At 44.6% G+C, this 25,635-nt stretch overlaps 1 protein-coding gene across 3 annotated transcripts in view; it reads right to left on the bottom strand.

Moving 5' to 3' along the window:
- N4BP2 (NEDD4 binding protein 2) overlaps positions 1-16,510 on the bottom strand; it is a 56,784-nt gene extending 40,274 nt beyond the window's left edge. Inside the window, exons 1-4 of one of the 3 annotated variants that reach the window (XM_088450667.1) lie at positions 16,443-16,510; positions 5,058-5,326; positions 3,394-4,357; positions 2,358-2,482 (exon numbers count right to left, since the gene is read on the bottom strand). In XM_088450667.1, coding sequence (XP_088306793.1) covers positions 2,358-2,482; positions 3,394-4,357; positions 5,058-5,259 — 1,291 coding nt within the window. In that variant the 5' untranslated portion in view covers positions 5,260-5,326; positions 16,443-16,510. Of the gene's footprint in view, positions 1-2,357; positions 2,483-3,393; positions 4,358-4,453; positions 4,520-5,057; positions 5,327-16,442 lie in introns of those variants that run through there. The other 2 variants (XM_088450668.1, XM_088450669.1) reach the window with 2 other exon arrangements.
- Positions 16,511-25,635: the final 9,125 nt, after the last annotated feature.

Below are 25,635 nucleotides of genomic sequence, written 5' to 3'. Positions count from 1 at the left end.
TCTGCTCTATCAAGTGGAGTTATCCTTTACAGAGAATCTAACATTGATATTTTCCTTAATTGAAATAAAATTAATAAAACTGTATTGAGGAAAGGAAATGTTTTAATTCTAGTCTATGGGGGCAATTCGATTGTTTTATCGCGCCGTCTACCATCTAACTTGACGGGAGATTGGGGGGGGTGCAATATTCAATTGTTTTCGGGCGCCTACGCTTTATAGCGTCTAAAGTCCTGTTTAGAGCACCCAAACCAAACCACAGACTTTTTCACATATTTCAGTTCGCCACCTCAGGAGGGTGCAAGCATAAAATGCCGACACTAGCAGCTATCATGCCCGCATGAAGCAGCAATTGAATTGCTCTGTTGGGCACCCATTAGGCAGAGCCGCCAGTGACAACATTTCAATTCCCTCCTATATTTGTTGCCAATAAGGTAGAAGCCATAGCTGCTGTTACATGAATGAGCTTTGTAACAGGTAACTTATGGTGCATACACACGGTCAGATTTTTCTTCAGATCTGAACGATAACGATTTAAAAAATCGTTCACATCTGAATGAAAATCTGACATATCTGTCAGATGAACGATTTGAACGATGCGCGTTCCCAATGGTCAGATAACCATATCTGACATCTGATGTGTTTGCAGTCAGACTTGGACGATTCCATTCATTTTAATGCAGTCAAAAATCGTTCAAATCTTTGGTAAAATCATTCAATCGTTCATCTGACAGATCTGACCGTGTGTATGCTCCATTACAGCTATATATGCTTGTCTGGAGGTTGAACAATATCTATCGCCTGTAAGCAGCTAGTAGCAGTGAGGCAACTGTGACACTCATCTAATAGTAGCACACAGGGTGTGCTAGGCTACAATAACAAAGACCACTAATAACAATTATTCCATACAGCAGCAGAAAAACTAATCAGCACTGTTTAGTATAACAAACAAAAACCACAACTCAGGGTCAACTCCTGCAGGCTCCCAGCAGCATAAAACCAGCTATGAGAACACAATGTCTCTTGGGAGACAGACACAAATTCCCCCTCTGACCTCCAATCAATGTCAGTCTGTGATAAGCGTTACATGTGGAGGGAAAGCAGGGCAGGAGGCAGAAGAGAAGTGAGTGGTACCCCCTTGTTAGCTGGAGAAGCTGGGCTTCTGGATGTCTTAAGGTGCCTACACACATACCGATATTTTACACGATTTGCCCGATTTCGATGAATCGTGAAGACAAATCGTGTAAAAATGTCCAAATCGTGAGTTTCCACTCATGACCACGATGCCTATGTGCGTCCCCGCTCGTCGTACATCACATCTTCAGATCTGCCGTGCTGTAGGGCAGATTTGCCAATCTGGGACACAATGTACTGGGAAAAGAAAAGATGCGTGATAGATCGTTTGACACATTGGACACTTTTTACACCAAATCGTGTGCAGGACTGCCGGGGAGGAGTTTCATGGGAAATCGTACACATTGTGGGATCGTGTGCAGATCGCTATGTGTGAAGGCACCTTAAAGGTGCCTACAGACTACTAGACGATCTGCTCACCATGCGATATCGTGAGCAATTTCTCTTGATCCCTCCCCGGCAGCTCCCAGGCTCTCCAGGACATGATATGGTGCTACAAAGTGTCCAATCTGACTAAAGATCTATCTTGCACAAAATCTATCTATTGCACCAAATAGTGTATGAGACTGGCAAATCTTGCCTGCAGCAGACAAGATCTGAAGATCCGATGTACGAGCAGCAGGTACGCGCATCAGCATCGTGAGTGGACACTCACGATTTGGCCATAATTTACAAGATTTGTCGTTCCGATGCGTTGAAATTGAGCGAATCGTGTAAAAGATTGTGTAGTGTGTAGGCACCTTTAGTGCAGAGGTAGGGACTGTATGCCATTATTAGAAGACTGGCAACAGTATGGGTTTTAAAATTAGACTATAGACATTACACATAAAATTACAAACTGCCAGGATTATTCTTTGTATAAAATGACAAACACACCCATTAAGAGAAAGGCAATGTTTTTCATGGGATGCATATATTTCATGTTGGGTACATATGTGTATACTAAACACTGCAGCGTTGCCCGTGCTTCCTCAACGGTCATGTAGGCTTTATAAAAGATCAGGAAGAGAGATCAATAATCTCAAATCCTGTTGCATCTGAAACATGCTGTACGTACAGTCAGCACAGCAAGAACTGGTCCTTAATCTGAACACGCAGGGATAAAAACTACTTACATAACACTTTATTGACATCTATAGGTAACCCAAACAATTGTAAATTGTACATGTCAGGCAGTGATTGCTTTGGTTAAATCTGCAGCCTAAGGCAAAGGCTAATTTCCATACCTCGCTTATGATTCCACTCATGGGCCTCCCCTAGGCAGTTCACATCATACTGGTAATGACCATTTCGTTTAAAGTAATCATCAGTACTTAGAATAACTCCTGCTGGGTTCTGCTCCAGTAACATCCTAAAACAGAAGGGCATGGTGCTATCATTCTGTGCATAAAATCTAATACTACTTTAGCACAAAAAAAAAAAAACATTTTGTATGAATGTCCAGTACTTGATTGAAATATAAAGCCAACTGAAAGAAAAATTACATCTCTCTCTGTTTCTCCTTCATTATATATGATTTGTAACAGTAGGAGGAAAACACTGACCTCATTTTCTTCTTTGCTTTAAACTTGGTTGCTCCATTACTCTGAGTGTCTTGGACAAAAAACTGAGCTAAAGAGATTGCGGCTTGTGATTGGTCTCACACTTAAGCTGGGTACACACTTAACGATGGCAGGCCGACATATCGGGTGGCCAGTACACATTACATGCCCGACCGCCCGATACGACGGCACCTGCCGCATCCCACTGCATGGGGTCGTCAGCCGGATTATCAGACTGAGCTACATGTAGGGTCGATCTGACGATGCGACTGAAGACCAAACGGGAGTGCACTTGGTCATTAGTAGTGCGTACACACTGGCCGATGTCGATGATGTGTCGGCCCCATCCTTCTGTAGGCCAGACACTAGGTGTCCAGGCTGCCCCTAAAAGGTGATGGTGAAGATCAAGTATATTGACCACAGCTGCAAAGATATAGACCAAAGGCAACCACAGGAGAACCGACCAGGAGGAGCGATCAAGGCCAAGTTGGCAGCTAAAAGTTCCTTACTTGCCTTCAACCCTTTTCGAAGCCCATTCCTGTGCCTCCCAATGCAACACATGAATAAGAGGGCTTTGTGAAAAATAAACAATATTATTGTGAAGTTTTATAAAAAAAAAAAAAAAAAGGGCAATTACATCACTTGTTACAAACACAACACACAGTATTTTAATTGGGAAGCCTATGTATTTTTTAATGTGTGTGAAAATAAAATGCCATACCTTGCTAATGTAGTCTTTCCAGACCCCGGGGCACCCCTCAGTAAAATGAGAACTTTTCCTACAATTTGTGGCACATTTTTAAAGATTGGAGGACCAATCAGTGACCCAGGTTCATATCGGTCTATGGGTTTCATATTCCCAGTACTCCAGTTGGTGTGAGGAAATCGGTTAAAATTCCAGTTACAGAAAGGCAGCACCGGAGGACTGTAGCTAATTCCTCTAAAAGGTTCCCTTACACCTGCCATCCAAGGCACAGGATTAGCGGCTACTGGTGTAAAGAACAATCTCTGTGGGTTGGGTGTCGGATAAAAGGAGGAAGCCATAGGATTCCACTTAGTGTGGGGCTCTGAGGAAGCACTAGAAAGTGATGTTGTGAATACTGGCCCAGTGCACTGCTGGCTGACTGGCTTTTCACTGCTCTCAAAATTGAATATCATTTCCGGTGTTTTGCTAAAGTCCTCTGGTTTTTTCTTGTCAGTTGCTTTAGCTGCATCTGATGAAGTAGAAATGCTACCACCGTTACACTCAGAAGATGAGGTATCCAAACACAGGTCATCTCTGTAGTCTTCTCTTTCCGGATCTGTCTGGGATTGAACAATTCTTTCCGTATTCTCCGTCTGGAATGGTGTATCCTGAAATAGCTCTGGCATCATGGTAGACGTTATGGGTGCTGTATCCTCACAATGTTCTGCACTAAAAAAGTTTTCTGCACCGTTTAAACCATACCTATCAAGTGTCTCATCTAACAGAGTATCCAAATCATTGCACAGAGTCCCATCTGTATATATATCATCTTGGTGTTCTTCTATCCGGTCAGAAGCAGGGTCCACGTATCTTGAACTATCTGTATTAGTCTGGAAATCATCCAGAAATGATGCTATCTTGTGAAAGCCGGTTGACTCCTGCTCGGTCTCCCCTTTAGCGGCTGTTGAAAGCTCCAAGAGACAGTCCATTGCTTCCTCTACTAAAAAAAAAAAAAAAAAAACAGAAATGTATAATACAACAAAAATATCATACCCAGATATTCCATTACAGACCCAGAAAGAATTTACATACTCACAGTAACTTCATGCAGATCAAGGAGATAAATCTACAACTGAGAAGAGCATTTTACAATTGATATTACTCCTGCTCCTACTATGCCACTGCCGTCTGCAGTAATTGTTGCTGGAATACATCTCATGATGGATGGAAAAAACTATAGCGAAAACTTTTGTGGTTATAGCTGTCCTGACACAATGCTGTTGTAAATGGTTTGTCTGTTCCCTTCCCTCAGCTACGAATGATGATAAACATTGCAATTCCCTGCAAGAAAAGGTGACCAATCATACAATTCAGGTCAACATTTATAGACCAGTGTCTCCCAAATACAGTCCTCAGGGAAGCCTAGCAGTGCGCGTTTTCCATACAGCACAGCTGTATTCATTACAGACACAATTTAAAAGATCCACAGCTGATATAAATTATATCACTTGTTAATCTTGAAGGATACCTAGAAAACATGCACTGTTAGGCTTACTTAAGGACTGCTTTTAGAAACACTGGACAAACATTATTATTGGTGTCAAGAGTTTACAGTGCATGATGAAAAGACAACCATTACCCAACAATCTATTTACATTTGCTTTAATATATATTCATAGATATATTCATCTGATTTGTACCTTCTGTATATTCAGAGAGCACCATCTCAACCAAGGCAGGGTCCAGGTTGGGGAACATCTCACACATGCTGCAAAACATCTCTTCCTTCTTACTGCTCATTGTTGGTGGAAGGGGCAGCACAGCTGAGGAGGCTAATGAAGAGCTGGCATTTGAAATCTTCCTCTGAGGACTGGCAGACAAACTCTTCCTTTTTCTGGGCATTTCAAATATATATAGTCCTCATAGTCTGTTTTTCCAGTTAAATTTCATTCTACATGTGTATATGTACCTGGAAACAAAAGTATCAGTAAGCAATGGCACTGCTGGAAACTTGGTTGAGTATAAATACACACAAATCAGGAAAACATTTGCGGAGAACAAGACCATTATTAGGAATACTAGAATATAGAACCACAGGATTGTCCTGCTCTCTTCCCGAAGGAACGCCTGCCGTTTGTGAGCAGCCCTAGTGACATCACACGTGATGTCAGTAGTGAACTTCCTGCTCTATTAGAGCAGGAAGTTCACTGTGGCTTGCGGTGGACGAGACCCTACCACAAGGGTCTCGTCGCAAGCCCGATGGTCGCGATAATCGCAACCATCGCCAGGCCGCCCGCTAAAGCTGTGGGTGGTCACCCACAGCTTAGCAAGCGGCCTGGAGGCCGGGGTAAAACAAAAACCGGCCCGTCCTGATTCAGAGCGAGCGCCTCTGAATCAGGGCCCTGGACTGTAATGGCAGAGTTAGGGAACCTCTGCTCTATGAAATATGTTTTAGGAAGTTTAACAAGGCACTGTGGGCCTGATTCTGATCCGCTCGCGAGCGGGTTGATGTTGCCCTAATGTGCATGCGCACGACGGAGATAGAGCCAAAAGCACTCCTGGGCTTGCGGCAGCGAGACCTTATGGCAGGGTCTCGTCGCAAGCCCTTTGGTCGAGATGGTCTTGACCATCGCGACCATCATTTTGGCCGCTCACTATAGCTGTGGGTGGTCACCCACAGCTATGCGAGCGGCCAGAACGGCCCTGATTCAGAGCGAGCGCTCTGTCAGAGCGTCCGGCTCTGAATCAGGGCCTGTGTTTTCCATAAACAGACAAAATAACTGAAATATCAATAAAAACAGAGTGACCTTGTGCTGGAAAGGAGCAGCTCAGGATTCTTACCAGTGTTATCTATACTGGAAAAGTAAATATGTAAGGGAAGGAAAATAGAATCCTTGCGCTCCACTGTAAGGATACAATATTCCAAAGATTCAAAATCAATCTCAATTTTATACAAATACTTAAGTCTTTTTGATGCTTCGAATCTTCTATTAGTTGATTTTTCTTACATCAGGGGTTCGTACATAAAAAACAACACAATAGTGTACTACGTTTATGATGTTTATAAATCTTCAGTAGAGAAAGTACAGTAAAGTCCGTCTGAAAGACATCTTCCGTAGACTCCCAACCATGTGAGGGTATAAAGAGTGGAACACCTCGTGTCGGAAGGGGTAAATTGTAATGATGCTCACATCAAAGACCAAGTAGAAATCATATAAAGGTATCTTTTCTTTTATCCCTCATAGTCACCCTTCAGAAACAGAACTTCAAATCACCACGTGTCCGCGTTTGTAAAGCAAAAACGCTCACATGTATGCTTACATGTAACCAGCACTGTATGTTCCCGAAGCAGTTTTTTTCAATCTTTGCTTAGTCTGAAATACTACTCCCACTTCAAAGATAGGTTAAGGGGTATTTATTCATTCAAAAAATATTCCACAATTATATATACATATAAAAGATGACAATGCACCAAAATTCTTATTCCTTATACCAGGCTGTTGTTAGAAATCATAAACCAACATGGCAGAGAACTTAAGGGACCCCCCAAAAAATTCCTTACCATATGGTTAGTATCACTGGCAAAGGTTAAATGTGTCCATAAACCACCAAACAACCAACGCATTTAGACAGCAACTGTCTTTGTCAAGGTGATGGTGTCACAGTGTCTCAATGAGTATAAATGCTTAGATAAGACCGGCCCAAATTAAAATAACTGAAATAACTGCGCTGGTGTGTCTCTGTCAGGACAAAAGTAGCTCTCCGTGTTTTGCCATGATCAATTTCCCCACATGCTAGTTTGTATTACATAGGTGTGAGTGTGTATATATTACACAATACTGTGCAAAAAATTTAGGCAGGTGTAGAAAAATTGCTGCAAAGTAAGATTGCTTTAAAAAAAAAAAAATGAAGTGTTAATTTTATCAATTAGCAAAGTGAATGAACAGAAGAGAAATGTAGATCAAATCAATATTTGGTGTGACCACCCTTTGCCTTCAAAACAGCATCAATTCTTCTCGGTACACTTGCACAAAGTCAGGAATTTGTAGGATTATAGTCAGGTTTATGATTTCTCCAATCATACCAAACAGGTGATAATGATCATCATTTTCATATGTAGGGTAAAACACAGTCATTAACTGAAACAGAAACAGCTGTGTAGGAGGCTTAGAACTGGGTGAAGAACAGCCAAACACTGCTACAAAGGTGAGCTTGTGGAAGACAGTTCATGTCACAGGCCATACAGCATGACAAGACTGAGCACAGCAACAAGACACAAGGTAGTTATACTGCATCAGCAAGGTCTCTCCCAGGCAAAGATTTCAAAGCAGACTGGGGATTCAAGATGTGCTGTTCAAGCTCTTTTGAAGAAGCACAAAGTAACTGGCAACATTTAGGACCGTAGACGCAGTGGTCGGCCAAGGAAACTTAGTACATCAGATGAAACACACATCATGCTTACTTCCCTTCGAAATCTGAAGATATCCAGCAGTGTCATCAGCTCGGAACTGGCAGAAACCATAACATTGGGATCCAGGTACATCTATCTACTGTTCAGAGACGTCAGGCCAGAAGTGGTCTTCATGTGAGAATTGCGGCTAAAAAGCCATATCTTCGATGTTGAAACAAGGCCAATCGACTCAACCATGCACAAAAACATAGGAACTGGGGTGTAGAAAAATGGCAGCAGGTGCTCTGGACTCATAAGTCAAAATTATAAATATTTGGCTGTAATAGAAGGCGGTTTGTTTGCTGAAGGGCTGGAGAGCGGAACAATAATTAGTGTCGGCTGGCAACAATGAAGCATGGTGGAGCTTCCTTGCAAGTTTGGGGCTGCATTTCAGCAAATGGAGTTGGGGATTTGGTCAGGATTAATGGTGTTCTTAATGCTGAGAAATACAGGCAGGTACTTATCCATCATGCAATACCATAAGAGACTTCTAATTGGCTCCAAATTTATTCTGCTGCAGAAGAACAACCCTAAACATACAGCAGGGTCGTAACTAGGTGGAGGCTGGAGGTACATGTGCACCCCTGCACCCCCGCCAGTGTCCTCCAGCCTGGTGACGCAGGGGGGCTCCAAGCTGGTGATTTTATTACCAGCGGGTGCCCGGCTCCTTCCCTGCAGCACTGCGGAAGCTGAAGTTCTCTCCTGAATTCCAGCTTTCCCCACGGGCACTATGGGAGACACGTCATGACGTCTCCCCCATAGTTCCGAGGAGCAGCAGGGCAGACGGCGGCAGACGTGGGAGCGGGGTTTAAGGTGAAGTTGTTTTTTTGGTGGGTAAGCGGCACTATGGTGGCATTACCATATGGGCACTAATATGGGGGCATTACCATATGGGCACTAATACGGGGGCATTACTATATGGCACTACTACAGTGGCATTGCCATATGGTCACTACTACAGAGGCATTGCTATAGGAGCACTGCTCAAGGGGGCATTTCTATAGGGGCACTTATGCAGGTGGCATTACTATGGGGGAATTATGTTTGGGCGCCCAAACATCACTTTTCGCGATCGCGCCCAGCACTTTGGTCGGGTTTAGCTGCTTTACGCGGCTAAACCTGACCTCTATGAGCGCGATCAGCACGAAAATCTTGGACAATTGCATAGCGGCCCGCGATCTCCTGTCACTTTAGACGGGAGATGCGGGTCGTGAATACAATTGAATTCCGCCAATTGAGTCTGTCTGGGATTACATGAAGAGCCAGAAGGATTTGAGTTCTGTGCTTAGTTCTCCAAGATGTTTGGAACAACCTCAATGCAGAGTTCCTTCAAAAACTGTGTGCAAGAAATTGATGCTGTTTTGAAGGCAAAGGGTGGTCACACCAAATATTGATTTGATTGAGATTTCTCTTCTTTTGATTCACTTTGCATTTTGTTAATTGATAAAATTAATACTTCAATTTTTTTTAAAGCATCCTTACTTTGCAACAATTTTTCCACACCTGCCTGAAACTTTTCACAGTACTATAAAATAATATAAATATATATATATATATATATATATATATATATATATATACCCACACACACACAAAAGAGAGAAAAAAAAAAAGACAGCGGCACTCAGGGACTTTAAAATTCAATAACGTGTATTCAAATGTCACAGCATAAATCAAACGTTTCGGGACGCGTAGCCCCTTTGTCAAGGTGTGAGTTACTCACACCGTGACAAAGGGTCTACGCGCCTCGAAACATAGAATTTATGCTGTGACATTTGAATACACGTTATTGAATTTTGAAGACCCTGAGTGCCGCTGTCTTTTTCTCTAATTTTGTACAAACATTGATAAAGAGGGCACCTGGGCAATCTACATCAAGTCAGAGGAGTGCCGGACCGTATTGTTTATTTTATATATATATATATATATATTTTTTTTTTTTAATTATTTGTGTGCACTCGATATGGAATGCAAAAAGCATACTAAAGATATCCACATATGCGGACAAGACCTTACATTAAGCCACCTGACATCTTCACTTAATAAAACACTTTTGCATAGAGCTTATATTCAATTGTGACATCTTTCACTTCTCATATTTAAGTACTCTCTAAATTATGTTGTTCACACCTCAATACCATCTCATAAATATGCTCTTTGTGATCTTATTTTAACTATTAAAATTATAATACACATGGTGTCTACATCCCCTGCCGTTCTTATTATTGTAACAGTTTTGCGCAATAAGCTGATTTATAATTATGCTGACACCCTTAGACAAACAGTTTCCTTTAAGAGTTCAATTAAACTCTTCTGTCTTCATGCTCACAGCTCTCAGCTACTCCTCATCTCTCTGTCCAATTTTTACATCTCCCTGTTTGTGGTACCCAAACTTCGAAAGACTAAAGCCCCATACACACTGGGTGATTTTTTTTTAAACGATATGAACGATAACGACATCTTTGAACGGTGGAATCCCGACGGTGGAAGACCGGCAGTGAAGATCCCGACAGGTAAGTATTTTATCTATTACTAACCTAACCACCCCCCTAGGGGTGTCTAACCCTAACCTCCCCCCCAAGTGCCTAAACCTAACCCCCCCTTCATCGCAGCCTAAACCTAAGTCTCCCGGGGGGGGGGGGGGGGGCTAACCCTAACCCCCCCCCTTCCCCTAACCTAAACCTAACTCTAAGTCCCCCACGGGAGCCCCTAACCTAACCCTACCCCCACGTGGTATGTCGGGCTCCCGGCATAGGCAAAATGACAGGCGACGGGACTTCAACGCCTGTCATTAGACCCCTGCCAGGATTAGACAGTCGGGAAGCCGGCGGACGGCATTTTGACCGTCGGCTTCCTGACTGCATCCCCTATGGACATGCATATCAATAATATAGATTATTTCACTACATTTCTGATAATATGCTTTCAAGAATTACTTAAAACAAAATCAATTTTTCAGGGCATTTTTGTAAAAGACAAATGGTCAGTTATGTGTTGATTCATTGGGAGAGGTACTGCACTATGTCCTGACATTTTTACATTACAATAAGGACAGTTTCCTAGTTTTCACTTAGTCTGGAGGTGCAAACTAACATTTATCCCACGGCAAACTGTATTAACGCAGATTTCTAACTTAATAGCAAAAAGCATTGGTATGGGTTTTACCCGCAGTAAAAACTTGCGCTACCTAGTATGCGGCTATATTTCAAGCTACATTTTTACATGAAAATTAAATCTTTTTAGAGGCATCACATGTAAGGAATATTCCCCACACACATAGCGTTCCCGCTAGGCTGTTTTAGCGGGGCTCGGCGCCCTGCACTCCTTCTGGAGGGCAAAAAGCGCCCTGCCCCCACAGCCTGCGGGTGCCGTCTTCACCCGCGGGTTGCAGTGTCCCACGCGTGGGGAAATGTGCAGTGACTCGGTCACCGCCAGTGAATAGACGCCAGGCGCATGCGCCCGGCATCTATTCTCCATGTCATCAGCGCTTTGGGGCTGCCCGGCGTGTCCGTAAGTGCCGGGCATGACCCCAAGACTGACAAAAAGGGTGACGCATCTTATAGACACACCCCCTTTTCAATGGCACGCACCCTTCTCTAGCTACGGCGCCTGCCTGCCGCCGGAGCTAGAGTGAACACTACACACATATATTGAAGTGTTCACTCAATCTATCGCATTGATTATTTTAAGGCCTATATTCCTGTCCTAATCAGACTTCAACAGTTTATTTTGAATACAGCGGCTAGACTAGGATTCCTTTACAAAACCTTAGTCTATTATACCCTTTTCCACTGCCGCAAAAACCCGGGTTATTGCCGTGTCAACCAGGGTGGCGGCTCAGTGGAAAAGGGTCCTAGGAAAAAATCCTGGGTCAATTGACCAGGCATTTCTTCCCGGGTCTCCAGCAGGTTTTACACGTGTAAAACCCGGGAAACGCTCAGTGTAAACGGGTAACCCAGGTCGTCCAACCCGGGACCCGTTTATTGCATGGTGATTTAGCTGGTATTCAGTAACTGTCTGTGACAGCTGTAACCGGGGAGGGAGAGATTTGCCTCCCTGTATGGTCCAGATGGTTAAGGTTACCCCATCTCCACTTCATACGGGAAGGCTGTAATCTCTCCCTCCCCGGTGAAATCTGTCACAGACAGCTTCCGAATAAAAACCCCCCTGGAAAAGACCCCCTCCCATGGTCACCGGTCTGCTCCGGTCTGGCGTTCAGGGGAGATCTAGCGCCTCCCGCGCTTTGTAATTACATAATCTCCTTGCGCCAGCACTGCACCCGTGTGCAGTGTGAACGGCGCCAAACTGGGATATTCCAGGTCGGCGCCACAGTGGAAATGGGGTAAATCCCGGGTCTGACCCAGCTTGGAACCGTGACCCGGGATTTTGGTGGAAAATGGGTATGAATGTTCCACACTGTCAGTCCCTGCATTGTTTGATCTACTAGAAATTGTCTCATCGCTCTAGCACTGCACATTCTCTGCCCATATAGAAGACTTTAGCTATAATAGAAAACCTCCATGCAGAATATTTACCGCTGTAGCGATGACGTGACAAGGAAACTGTGTTAGTAAATGAATGCAGTGTGTCATCACAGAGGTTCTGACAGCTTCATAATGCCATAGTATTCCTGCTAGAGACACCCACGTCACGCCAGCCTCCAGCTGTGTCAAGTGCATACATCTATTAGAAATGTAGAAACATGCTCTTCTTTATGAATGAATCTTTATAAAGTACTTTCCTTCCTTTACAGTTAATCATGGAGCACTTTTGCAATGTGTGATGTAAAGCTGGGTACTCACCTATACAATAATCTGGTCAATCACCCAATATCGGCTGATCGCCCAGATAATTGTAAAGGTGTGTATGCAGGAGCGTTAGCCGCTAAATGGCTTAAAACGCTCCTGCAAACAGTCGAATCGTAAGGTCTCTTTATTATGTGCAGTTTAATATCTAAAATGCCCGACCTCCCGATCCATTGAAGAACTAGCTCAGAAATAGCTCAGTGTGTACGGGGGTCACACTGATCGGATAAACGCTCCAATCGGAGCAGGGGCAGAACTATGGGAGACAACAGAGGCGCCTGCCGCCGGGCTCCAGCTCTGAAGGGGCACCTCCTCCATTGTCCACAACATATTCACCCCACTGTAACTATGTACCCGGAGTGTACCGTCACGGCCGCCCAATACATGCACCTCTTCCCGCCACCTGAGAAGCCACCATACACTAGTGGAGAGCTCCATGTCAGACCATCAGCTACTGCCTTCCTCTATCTATAGCCTGTCTGCATGCAAATTCCTACATTACAGCGTCAGCGGCTGTGATGGGGGGCACCAAATTATAACTTGCCTCCGGGCGTCTGGGATGAACTTACGCCACTGAATCGGAGGGTTTATCTGATCTGCAAGTGATCAGAATTATGTGTACCCAGCTTAACATGAGGAAGAGTGCATAAAAAAAGACAAACAAATCATGCAAGCAAGAATACTAGGAGTTTGGCAATAAGCATTAGCTGGCATTATGGAACATTTCTACACACAATATACCCAAGTGTTTTTTTCTATATTAAATAGCTATTATAAACCAATATAAATACATTTTCACACTCTCTCTTTGTTCCAAAAGAAAAAAAATATTCTAAAGCATAAAATAAGCTTTCTATGCTCAGTGTCCCAACATGACACTCAGACATCTATCAATACAGCTTTCAGATCCTCCAGGCAGCTCTCAATCTTCACATACTCCCATTCCTTAATAAAACGTCTATGTTGTACACTTGTTAGAAGAGATCAAAAATAGAAGATCCTCGATTGATTACTGGACCGATTTGTTAGATGAACAAACAAAAAAAAACACCAAGATAATAAATAACTACGTGTTCAAAGTAGTAATATTATATCACTGTTATAAAACTACCGATAAGTGGTATAGGCAGAATTTGTTACCTCCCAGCTCATGCAGAACTCATGCAGACTGATACTTTCCTAGTAACTCCCTATCAGGGCACAGCAGCTGGCAGCCAAGGTCTCCTGTGACTATCACCCTGTGCAGCATTTCAGTGTTACAGCTAGGCAAACATGTTATCAGACAAAACATAATGTACTTTCTCATCGTTACAGTAAGAAAGAAATCATTGTCAGGTCATATAACAGTCAGTCCTTTTAAAATTAACTGAATAGCAAATTCTGCACACATAAAATGCCTGATATCAGCAAAAACAACCCATATTTACATCTGATACTTTAGTGTAAAAAGGGGAGACCTTAAGGAGTCACTCCAGACTCCAATACAGATGTGTCCACATACAACTTTGCTTAAATCGCACCAAATAGCCACATCTCGTGTGCAACAGACAATGAGCTCAATTCAACGCAAATTGAATAGCGCCAGGAAGGAGCTCCCAGAGCTATTCAATTCAGCGCACTGTTAAGCCCGACTGAAGGATTTTTTCTCGCACCGATCCAGAAATCCAACAAAACTACTGGCGCGATGCCATTTTCTGCCCTCAGTGTGGCGGACACAGCATCGTGGCAGGCACTTAAGACGGAGAATGCCGACTCTCACGACTAAACACCATGGCGCGAACGGGCATTCTCCGACATAGCAGCTCGCTGAATTGAATAGCTCCGGGAGTTCCTTCCCAGTGCTATTCTATTCGCGTTGAATTGAATCCTTTGCGGGGGCAACTCAATTATTTTCACCAATGACTGTCAGTGATGGGCGCCTGACGTAGCAATTCAATTGCCCATAGTTTGAGCTCTGTAATCAGGACTTTAGATGGGTGTAGCCGCTATATAACCGTAAACCCTGTCTATTTGGACATCACCAAAGTTACATCAATTTTTCAAATAATCCTTTGCATGGGAGGCGCAAGTCACATCTTCCATATCTTTAACAGCTTTCTACCTGCAAGGAAATCTAAGTGACGTGACAGTATGATCGCAGGATTGCATAGTATTGTCCCCCAACCCTCTGGCTGACAAGTTCCCATTCACTGCCAATAATTTTGTAGTGCATCTATAAGTGGCACCACAGTTTACAGCCCATATCTGCCTCTCTTATACATACAAGGAGCATCAGATTAATATTTATCTAATGAACTGTTAGCAACCATGTGCTAAAGTGTTTACTGTCGGTGTAACGGAAGACAGGGTTGCTGGTGGGCAGATGGAGCGTGTCTTCATTCTGTACTTTTAGGGCCATTTACACATTTTTGTATAATTCTGTGCCACGAATAGAAAAAAAAACACCTCTTTATGGGCCCCAGAGGCTGGCGATTCTATGGCTGATTATCTACTATGGATGGATGTGAATGGATAAAAGTGCTCTACGGCAGCATTTGTCCATGGAAACAGATTTCAATGTTGTCAACATGGTACCAGTGCTTAGGAGGAGAACCTTTTCTGTTTCCATCAGCCAAGTATTCCCAGAGGACATCATTAACACATAACAGAATATAGTACTGTAAAAGAACACTGTTCGCACACAGACCTACCCCTACATTTTATACAGTAGACGATATCTCATCCGAACGGAGGAGATATCGGGCACATCATCTAGTGTGTTCCCGCTGACTATGCACACTCCCAGGCGACATAGTTAGCGATGGCCATGCTGCCGAATGCAAAACTGCCCCCGCTTCATCGCTGCCGGCATCGGAAAGAGAGTATGCACTTGCCGAAGGTGGCACTTCGCCGGTTCCCGTCGCTATACACTAGACATCGTTTAGTGTGTACCGGACGATTTTATAACCATGACCCAGATTAATACAGAATCAATCTGAGGACTCATGCGGCAATTTAGAATCAAAACCATTTTAATTTTGCTGTAGTACGCACACAATGGGATCGATTCAGAGTTGGGAGCTAAGCAACAAAAGCAAGCAACTTTGCACCTTGGCAAAACCATGTGGCACTGCCGTACGGGGAGATGAAAATGTGCAGATAAATGGATTTGGGAGGGGCATGTCCAAACCTAAACTTCAGTGTAATAATAAAGCTGGTGTCCTGCATTTATAGGCTACATGCAAAAGCAGTCAGCATTGGCCATGCTTGCAAAATAAAAACAAAATGTATTTGCAGCACATGTTTTGTCCAGGTGCAAAGTTTACTAGTAGTAGTTTTTTTTTGTTTGGTTTTGCTTCCTACTCTGTTAGCCCCAGTATAGTGGTTTTTAAATACACCAAGCAAAACATCTTTACAACATAGCACGTATTTATTTTTCCACACTGTGTTGTTCTTAATGAATCAGCTGGACCTTTATGTGGCCTTTGTACTATTTCCCAATGACTGAGGGACCAAGCTGTGAAACAAGATACAAGTCGTCAGCTGTGGAGTATTTCTGTCCAGGCATCCTGGCTGGGAATGCAGCGAGTGACTGACCGGCATCCCCACACTACACACCCCTATAGCAAGTAGGGCATACAGAAGGAATGTTCTGACTTCCTTTAATTCATAGTAGTGGAGGTCACAGCACTCGAGATAACAAGTCCCCATAGGTAACACTAGCATGGCAAGTAAGCACTAGCAGCTATGAAGGGGGGAAGAGAAGCTGCTCTGGGACTACAAGTCCCATAATCCTCTACTCTCTTCTGCCTTCCTGCAGCTCTCTGTGCACTATCCTGCTGCCTATTTACCTCACACAGCGAGCACGGCTCCCCCTCACACCCCGCGGCCTCCAGCGCCCGACACCGTACGGAAAGCCCGGACACTCGCCCGCGACAACCAGGAACTTCTCTCTACAGGGAACAGCGCAGCCTCACGTGACCCTCCCCCTCCTCCCAGCCCGCAGCAGCACGGGGAGAGCGTTCCGTACAATAACAGAGCCGCTTCCGCCAGCCACGCAGCCGCGGGCGCCCCCAAGCGGCGCGGAGGATTTTCCAATTCACACACCTACCTATTAGTGATTTTCCTCACTTGACTGGCAATTTACAGAGGGGTTGTTGAGGCTTTTACAATGACTGTATATTCAGTGAAGGCATACTTCATTTCATTTAAGGTCTTTTATCTAATTTGTCTTAAACTGTTGTTGAAAGCGTCTATTAACGTTAAGGAACTAAGGGGTCTATATTCATGAAGATATGCGTTATAGAAGTGTTACTAGAGATGTGCGGGTTTGGTTTTACTTGGTTCTTTTCGCCACAATAGCGCAAGTTCGGATTAGATCGGATTTATCTTATTGGTTATCCGACTCCCATGTTTTGGATGGGATGTAGTAAATATACTGTACCTACGGCTGGAATGCTAGCTGCCGGAATCATGATCAGCGCTAGAAGACCGATGCCGGAATCCCGACATGGCTGGAGATGCTGACGCCTGAATCCCGACAGCCGCATCCCATTCGTATGTACAGCATGCACCCTTAGCTGTAAGCTACGGAGGGGGAGGGTTAGGTTTAGGCACCCTGTGGGGAATTAGGGCTAGGCTGTGGGAGGGGGGAGGTTAATGTTAGGCACCATCAGGGGGAAGTTAGCATTAGGCACTAAGGGGGGAGGGTTAGTCCCTAAAGGGGGAAAGTATGGTTTAGGCACCAACCAGGAAGGTTAGGGTTCGGGGTAGGGAGGGTTAGTGTTAGGGTATAGTAAAGGAGGGTTAGGGGGTGAATAGGGCAGGGGAACACTACTTACTATTCCCCTGTGGGATTGTAGGCATCGGGATGCCGCTGTTAGTCTGTTGACAGTCGGAATCCCAAGTGTCAGGATATCGTACCAATCCCTTTTGGATAGCCAATAAGCCAAATCCAAAGTAATCCAAACTTGCGCTAATTTGGCGAAAAGAACTGCGTAAAACCGAACCCGCACATCTCTAGTGATAAGTATCAATTCTATAACACATATCTTCATGAATAGACCCCTATCACTAAAAACGGGTTAGGTTTTACTCTGTTCTTTTCACCACATTAGCGCAAGTTCGTATTAGTTTGGATTTATTTTATTGGCTATCCAAAACACATGAGACCCGGATAGCCAATAAGATAAATTCAAACTAATCCGAACTTGCGCTAATGTGGCGAAAAGAACCGAGAAACTGAACCCGCACATCTCTACATATCACTATACATCGCATCTCTTTGATGCGATCTATAGTTTTGATAAGTAGCAATTCATGTACACTTACCTCTTTACTGAAGCGAAGCGGCATATCCAGGTCCTGTGATACGGTCTTCGCTTCTTCTCTGCATCTCCGGGGGTGTTTCTTTGTTCTGCGCATGCATCGGTGTCTGTGCAGGTCCTTATGGCGGCGGCAGGGGAAGGTACGAAGGGGGGCAGTGGGCAGTTAGGATGCCTATGCACACGCCGGGTCACCTTACTTAGCGGCTGCAGGGGTAGGAATGGGGGGCGCGGAGGCAGCAGGTAATCCGGCTGGAGGTGACCCGGCATATGCACATGCCGGGTCACATTACAATAGCGGGGCAGGTGTAGGACGGGGGAGCACTTGGTGAACGGGGGCACTCAGCAGGAGGTGACCCGGGATATGCATATACCCTGGGCACCTCTGATTGGCTGCTGGCAGAAAAGGGGGCAGAGACAACAGGGAGAAGGCAAGAAGACAGCTGTCTTTGCTTCTCTTCTCCTTTAACAGCACTGCTTACATCATCCTGAGATGGCTAATGCAGTGCTAGTAGAGTAACGGATCGCACTCGCCATACAGATGTATGGTGATGCAATACATACAGGAGCAGGTGCCTCGCTGGAGAAGTAATAAGCTTCTCCAAAGGTACCTTGCTCTATGAACATCACAAAGCAGGGAAGTGACCTGTTTTCAGCTTCACTTCATTGCTTCATGAATAGACCCCTTACGCTGGGTAAAATACACACCTATCCACCAGTGTGTGTGCATCCTCAATAATCTGATCATATGTCATTCGATCTTTCGTCCACACGGCATCGGTCCTGTGGGCGGAGAGATACTATTCCTGTGTTGCATAGGCAGCCAACCTGTCAGTAGTACCTTCAATAGTTCACACAATGGGCCTAATTCATGTTTGTACGCACTCGCCGATGTTCATGCAAGTGAGCGATTATCTGCAGACTGCACATGCACAGAGATCGCACTGGGCCTGTGCAAAGATGCTATTGTGATCGCACTCACACTGGGATATATATTGTAGAGTGATTGACAGGGAGGGACCGTTTGGGGGAGGTAACGGAGAGTCGAATAAAAAATGGAGGTGTGTCATAGGGGCGTGTATCTGTTGTCAGCTGCGATCATGTACATAGTGAAATGTAGTGCCTGTGTCGCTACTGCTGCAGCCAGTCTGTGTAGCCATAGGGCTACCCTAACAGTCAATGTTCCTCGTTCTTGCGTATGGTCTGCGTATGTGTAGGCAGTTGCAAATGAGTTTGTGATGGCTCCAGTGGGCATCTATCTTCTTTTCTGGACGGCAACTTCACCTGCTAAGATTTGTAGTACGAATGTAACTGATCAAAATACTTTTTTGGGAATGTGCAAAAGTGCACAATACTGAATACTCAAAGACTTCTTTTTCTGGGCATCAAGATAACGGCATCTCGACCGCCGGAATCCCGAACGATGGATCCAGGTAAGTATGCGTGGTTAGCCCGAGGAAGGGGAGTTAGGTTTAGGGACCCGGGGGGGGGGAGTTAGGGTTAGGGACCCGGGGGGGGGGAATTAGGGTTAGGGACCCCCCAGGGACGGTTAGGCTGTGGGAAGGGAGGATTAGGGTTAGGCACCACCGTAGGGGGAGGTTAGAGTTATGCACCCCCGCCAGGAGGGTTAGGTTTAGGGTATGAGAAGGGGGGGGTTAGGCACCACTGGGGGAATGTTAGGGTTAGGCTCCTCCCAAGGAGGTTAGGGTTAGGCATCACTATGGGAGGGTTAGGGTAGGGAGTGGGTTAGGTTACTTATCACCGCCATCGAGATTCTCCACCGTCGGGTTTGCACTGTTGGGATTTCATACCCAACCCGTTTTTCTGCTTTGACTGAGTGCTGGTGTATGACTTCCTAATCAGTCATGGTTATATGGGGGGGGGGGGGGGGGGTTATTGTGTTAACATGCTCTTGCTGTGCCACAAAACATCACCTGGATTCCTTAATGTCAGGAAGCATGAATCCTATATACAGTGTCGACAGGGCCGGCGCCATATGCTCTGTCGGGAGGCGCTGGGCTAGAGAGGCACTACCGCGCTGCCTTCTCCAATTGCCGGGCACCCACTGAGGTTGTGTTACCGGTGTGTGCCCAGCGACTCCCTCCCTGTAGCCGGAGACTGGAGCTTGTGCACTGTCCCTTTATGAAAAATGGAAGGGAGGGAGCAAATTCAGAGTTTGCAGGGGGGGCGCCGAACCCTAGCACCGGCCGAACCCTAGCACCGGCCCTGAGTGTCAGTCTGGGGCATGAAGGCTCTGCCAGGGAAATGCAATGGATGGAGCCTGCTGAAGGGGTGTGACCAGCCATTGGGTCATACTTGCTTACTCTCCCGTAACGGCCAAGAGACTAGTGTATGACTTCCTAATCAATCAGGTTTACTGGGGGGTTTTTAAAAATGATTTTAAACACACTCTTACAGTGCCCCAAAACATCACCTGGATTCCTTAATGTCAGGAAGCATGAATCCTATATACAGTGTCGGCAGGGCCGGCGCCATACACTCTGTTGGCCCTGCAGAGCAGGGAGACCTTAGCATCGGCCCTGAGTGTCAGTCTGGGGCATGATGGCTCCACTAGGCAAATGCAATGGAAAGGGCCCGCTGAAGGGTTGTGACCAGCCATTGGGTCATACTTGCTTACTCTGCCGGAATGGCCAGTGAGGGCAAGTCTCCTGTACCACCTGCCACCCGCACAGTTTGTGTCTATCAGTGAGGTGGGTGCAGAAAACACTGCAGGACACTTCATGGCTGCTGACATATAGGAAGAGAAACAATGATTGCTGATGGAGAAATAAAATGGTAGAGACAGGCAGTTTAATGTGCAGTGGAAGTGGGTAGGAGAAACAGAAAAATTAAGCAGATGCATGGTTGTCAGGGCTATGCGTTAACATACTGTACCTTTGGTGCCATTCTACAGTCCTTCAAGGGAGAACTGTCATCCTGCTCTTTTAGTGAGAAAGCTTTTAGGCATGTTTAACTACAGATGTGTCCTCATACATCTATCCTCCTTGTGCGTTAAACAGCCATTGTAGTCGCGCCATTCCGTGGCATGACCTGGCAGTGCCAATTGTCTTTTCATGTGACTTTTTACCTACAAATACATCTTTTTCGCACAGTGATGCGAATAGGACATACAAGCAGCTGCTGGTGATTAAAATGATGTGCAGCATGCCTATATTCGGTGTACAACTGCGGGTGTATCCATGCAAATCGCTACGTTACAGTGTCACAGCTGCTGGCAAGTCCCCCGTGGGTTTGGAGCCACCCATTTCCCTGGTGATGACGCAATCAATGTTGAATCACGTCATGGTGGCTCCGTCCCCATTTAACAATGCCGTTAATCTCAGCATTGCATAGTGGGGGGCCGGGTATGATGACGCAATTGCATAGTCCACGCCCCCAGACCCACCCACATCTGCCGAGCCCCACCTCCAGACCATCCCACCTCTGCCGAGCACCATCCCCCGCAGCACAGACCTGGCTGCCTTCTTCCCATCACAGAAAATGCAGCAAATCGCAAGTCCGTGGGGAGGAAGTGGAGCTAAAATGCAGCGATTCATGTAATTTTATCCCTGCCCCCTCCCTACGGACCGGCGATTCCTGGAAGAGGATCTGTGCTGTAAGGGGAGAGGGGTCTGTGCTGTGAGGTGAGAGGGGTCTGCTTTGAGGGGAGGGGTTATGTGCTGTGAGGGAAGAGAGGTCTGTGATGTGAGGGGAGAAGGATCTGTGTTGAGGGATCTATGTTGTGAGGGGAGGGAGTTCTGTGATGTGAGGAGAGGGGTTCTGTGCTGTGAGGAAAGAGGGGTTCTGTGCTGTAAGGACAGTGGAGTTCTGTGCTGTGAGGGGAGTTTTGTTCTATGCCGTGAGGGGGAGAGGTGTGCTGTGATGTTTATACAGGCACTGAAGGGGGCAGTATGTGGTGCTGTGAGGGGACAGTGAAGGGGGGAGTATGTGGTGCTGTAAGGTAGGCAGTAACTGAGTTAGTGTGTGTGCTATGGGGGTGTGCATGAGTGAGCTGGGATGGAGGTCTGTGTGCTGAGTGAGTGCTGTGAGAGGGCAGTGAGTGGTGGTATTGCTGTAGGACTGTCAATTTGCCGTTCAAGATCACTCTCTATTAATGAGAGAGTGTCTATGATGATTTGGAGCGGCAGACGGTATCGCCTTAATACCTCATCATCTGGCATTCCAAAAAGGGTGACACATGTTCTATATATCTGGGGCCTTGCACGCCTATGAGGCCTATGCCTGGGACGAAGTTGAGGTTGGTCGGGTTCTGGAACCATGGCCAATATAATACGACCAACATCAACCTGAAATGGTAAGGCAGTTAGTTATTGTTTTAGCCAAATGTGTAAAGAAAAATATACTTATCTTTTCTCAGAAATCCAAAGATGCTTACAGGCCTGGGACGTGTCATGTGCAGAACACCCTACATTTCAAAAGTAGAAAATATGTTTAAGATTCATTAAATAAAATATGATTGTAAACAAATTGTTTTTGTGAAAAAATAAAGAAGGGAGCACACATTAGTTCAGAAAATAGTATGCTACATTTAGTGTTAAGACATGATTTTACACTGAAAATTAAAAAAAAAATTAGTTCGTAAAATAGTACGCTACTTTTACAGTGAAATCAAGACACATTAGTTCGCAAAATAGTATGCTACTTTTACAGTGAAATCAAGACACATTAGTTCGCAAAATAGTATGCTACTTTTACAGTGAAATCAAGACACATTAGTTCGCAAAATAGTATGCTACTTTTACAGTGAAATCAAGACACATTAGTTCGCAAAATAGTACGCTACTTTTACAGTGAAATCAAGACAGTTCGCAAAATAGTACGCTACTTTTACAGTGAAATCAAGACACATTAGTTCGCAAAATAGTACGCTACTTTTACAGTGAAATCAAGACACATTAGTTCGCAAAATAGTACGCTACTTTTACAGTGAAATCAAGACAGTTCGCAAAATAGTACGCTACTTTTACAGTGAAATCAAGACACATTAGTTCGCAAAATAGTACGCTACTTTTACAGTGAAATCAAGACACATTAGTTCGCAAAATAGTACGCTACTTTTACAGTTAAATCAAGACACATTAGTTCGCAAAATAGTACGCTACTTTTATAGTTAAAACCACTCAAACATTATTTCGCTAAATAGTACGCTACATTTAATGGTAAGACATGATTTTTCACCGAAAAAACAACAACATTACTTTGCGAAACATATGCTAAGAACAACACATCTAATTTGTAAAATCATGAAAACAAAAACACTTACCAAAAACAGACAAATATCCCAAAGTTCAAAAACTTCACTGGGGCAATGCCAAACTAACTGTAAACAAAAACAAAAAATATTAAAAACATTTAAAAACTATTTACTATTTTTTTTACGGTGGTTTTTTACAATACTTCCTCCAAAAATCACCAAAAAATAGCCAAACAATAAAAAAAAAAACCAACGGAAAAGAAAGACGCTAGAAAAAACCCAAAATATCACTCCGAAAATGTCCTCCTTCTACTCACTAAGCCTCAAAACCACTCCAACGCCAAACCTCCAACAAACAACATGCCACATCAACTCCAGTAACACCAAGCCATAAATAGTCTTTATTTTCCCGCTCAAATTAAGGACGGACAATCAATGATGCGGCCGAATAATGCTGACGCATGTATAAAAACGTCACTGAAAAGCCAAATCGGTCTGCTGTAGTTAGACCTGAAAGCCCAAAATGACTACAGAGCAGCAAAGCACTGGCCAAGAGGCGCCAGGTAAGTATTTCTCTTTTTTGGACAAAAGGATTCTGTTTAACAATAATTTGGGGAACATTTTACATTATAAATTTTAATCCCATTTTCAAAAAAGGTGTTGAGGATGCCATGGAAGAGGCTGCTGGGCCTAGTAGGCCAACTAAACAAAAAAAAAAAAGGCAGCCACAATTCACAAGAAAGGAGATGGAGGTTTTGGTGCAAATGTGCAATGACAACCTGCCACAGGCAGCAAGGAATATGGGTGCAAGCCAGAAATGGAAAATGTGGGATGACATAGCCAGTGGTGTCAATAGGGTGGGTGATTGTGAACGTTCAACCCGGGAGGTCAAACGCCGGTACGTAAAAACTACATTTTAGTAAAAAGTGTTTACAGGTCCAAATACTGCCGGAATAATGCCAACTTTTTACCCCACAGATGGAGCGACTTAAGCAAAAACTGGCTGATAGGGCTAGGCATGCAGGGGGGACAGGTGGGGGTCCCACCCCTGTGTCACTGGAGCTCACAGATTTGGAGGAGATGGCCCAGGGGTATGTGCAGGATGAGGAGGTGTTTGGTGTGTCGAACATGGATACCGACATGCCAGACTTTGCGGCTCCTCATGTTGCCCCAGGTAAATGTTGTAATGTTAACAACTCTGAAATGTGTTTGGGACAATATCTAGATTATAATGTTACTCTTTTCTCTTTTTTCTCACAGAGACACAGGCGGATGAGTCTGCTCCAGAGGGGAGCTTTGGCCACAGAATTTCTGCTGGCTCTGCAGGGGAGGAAGCAGTAGATCCGGCTGGGGACCCTGTGGAAGACAGTCCAGGGCATTCCCCCTCGCAGGTAGTGGGCCTCCTCACTGACCTCAATATTAAAACGGATCAGCAGACCGAGATTCTGCTGAGGATGGACGCCAATCTGCTACGGGTGGCGGACGCCCTGGAGCAAAGTGCTGCGGCCAACGTGACCATTGCTAAAGTCCTTGCGGAAAATACTGGGGCCAACGTGCGAATAGCAAATGCCCTGGAGCAGCTCGTTCGCCAGCACATGTTGGAGCCATCCTCCCTTCCTGCCGGAACATCAGGACCCTCCACCTCTGGCACAACAACAGCCATCCCTCCAAATGTGCCTAGCCCTATGCCTAGTCCAGAGGCCACAACATCTGCCTCTGGCCAGGCCAGCAGAAGGACATCCCGGACCCGTTCAGGCTCCCTCCCTACCCGGCCAAACGGGCCAAGAGGCGATGACAGCACTGGCTAATTTACCCACAATCCTTCTCAGTGTTTGCCCCATATTCCTTAATGCCCAAAACCTCCCTCTCCTTTCTTGTGATTTTTTTATTAATTGTGTTTGTTTGTGGATTTCAAATGCCACTTATTTTGTTTGTGTGTTTCTAAAATAATTTGTTATTTGTTTTTACGTTATCAAGTTTTTATTATTTCCCAAAAATTTAAAAAATAAATAAATAAATACAATAAAGTTGAAAATCTGCACAATTCTATTGTTAATTTATTAAAAAACTGGTTAAAAGGTAATCCCGCAAACAACATTACAAACAATACAACGGAAATCTAAACATTATTTTTGAAAAAAAAAAACAAGGGTTAAAATCAATTTATGAGTTTTAATTAACACTTAGCAAAAAACAAAAGGACGATTGTTTTCTTTGCCCCTAAAAAATGAAGAAAAACAACAAACCTGCGTACAATATTGTTGCCCTAAAAAAAAAAGAAAACAAATTTGGCAAAAACACGCAAATGTAAAATAAATTTGTAAGCTAATTGATTGTCTAAGCCAGAAATTAGCAGCTGAGTAGTTCACCTGCGTACGGTTTTTTGCTACTAAAAAAAGGCTATTGGCTAAACACCTTACAAGCATTTTTGCAATTCAAAACTGATTGTTTTTGAGGCCTCAATTGATAAATCGGGAAACCATCGATGAGCCTCGGGAAGAACGA

The sequence above is a fragment of the Taudactylus pleione genome, unplaced genomic scaffold (genome assembly GCF_031769625.1).
Source record: "Taudactylus pleione unplaced genomic scaffold, aTauple2 ptg000520l, whole genome shotgun sequence".
Lineage (NCBI taxonomy): Eukaryota > Metazoa > Chordata > Amphibia > Anura > Myobatrachidae > Taudactylus > Taudactylus pleione.
The sequence above is the reverse complement of the archived record's forward strand: the minus strand, read 5'-3'. Positions and strand labels throughout refer to the sequence as shown.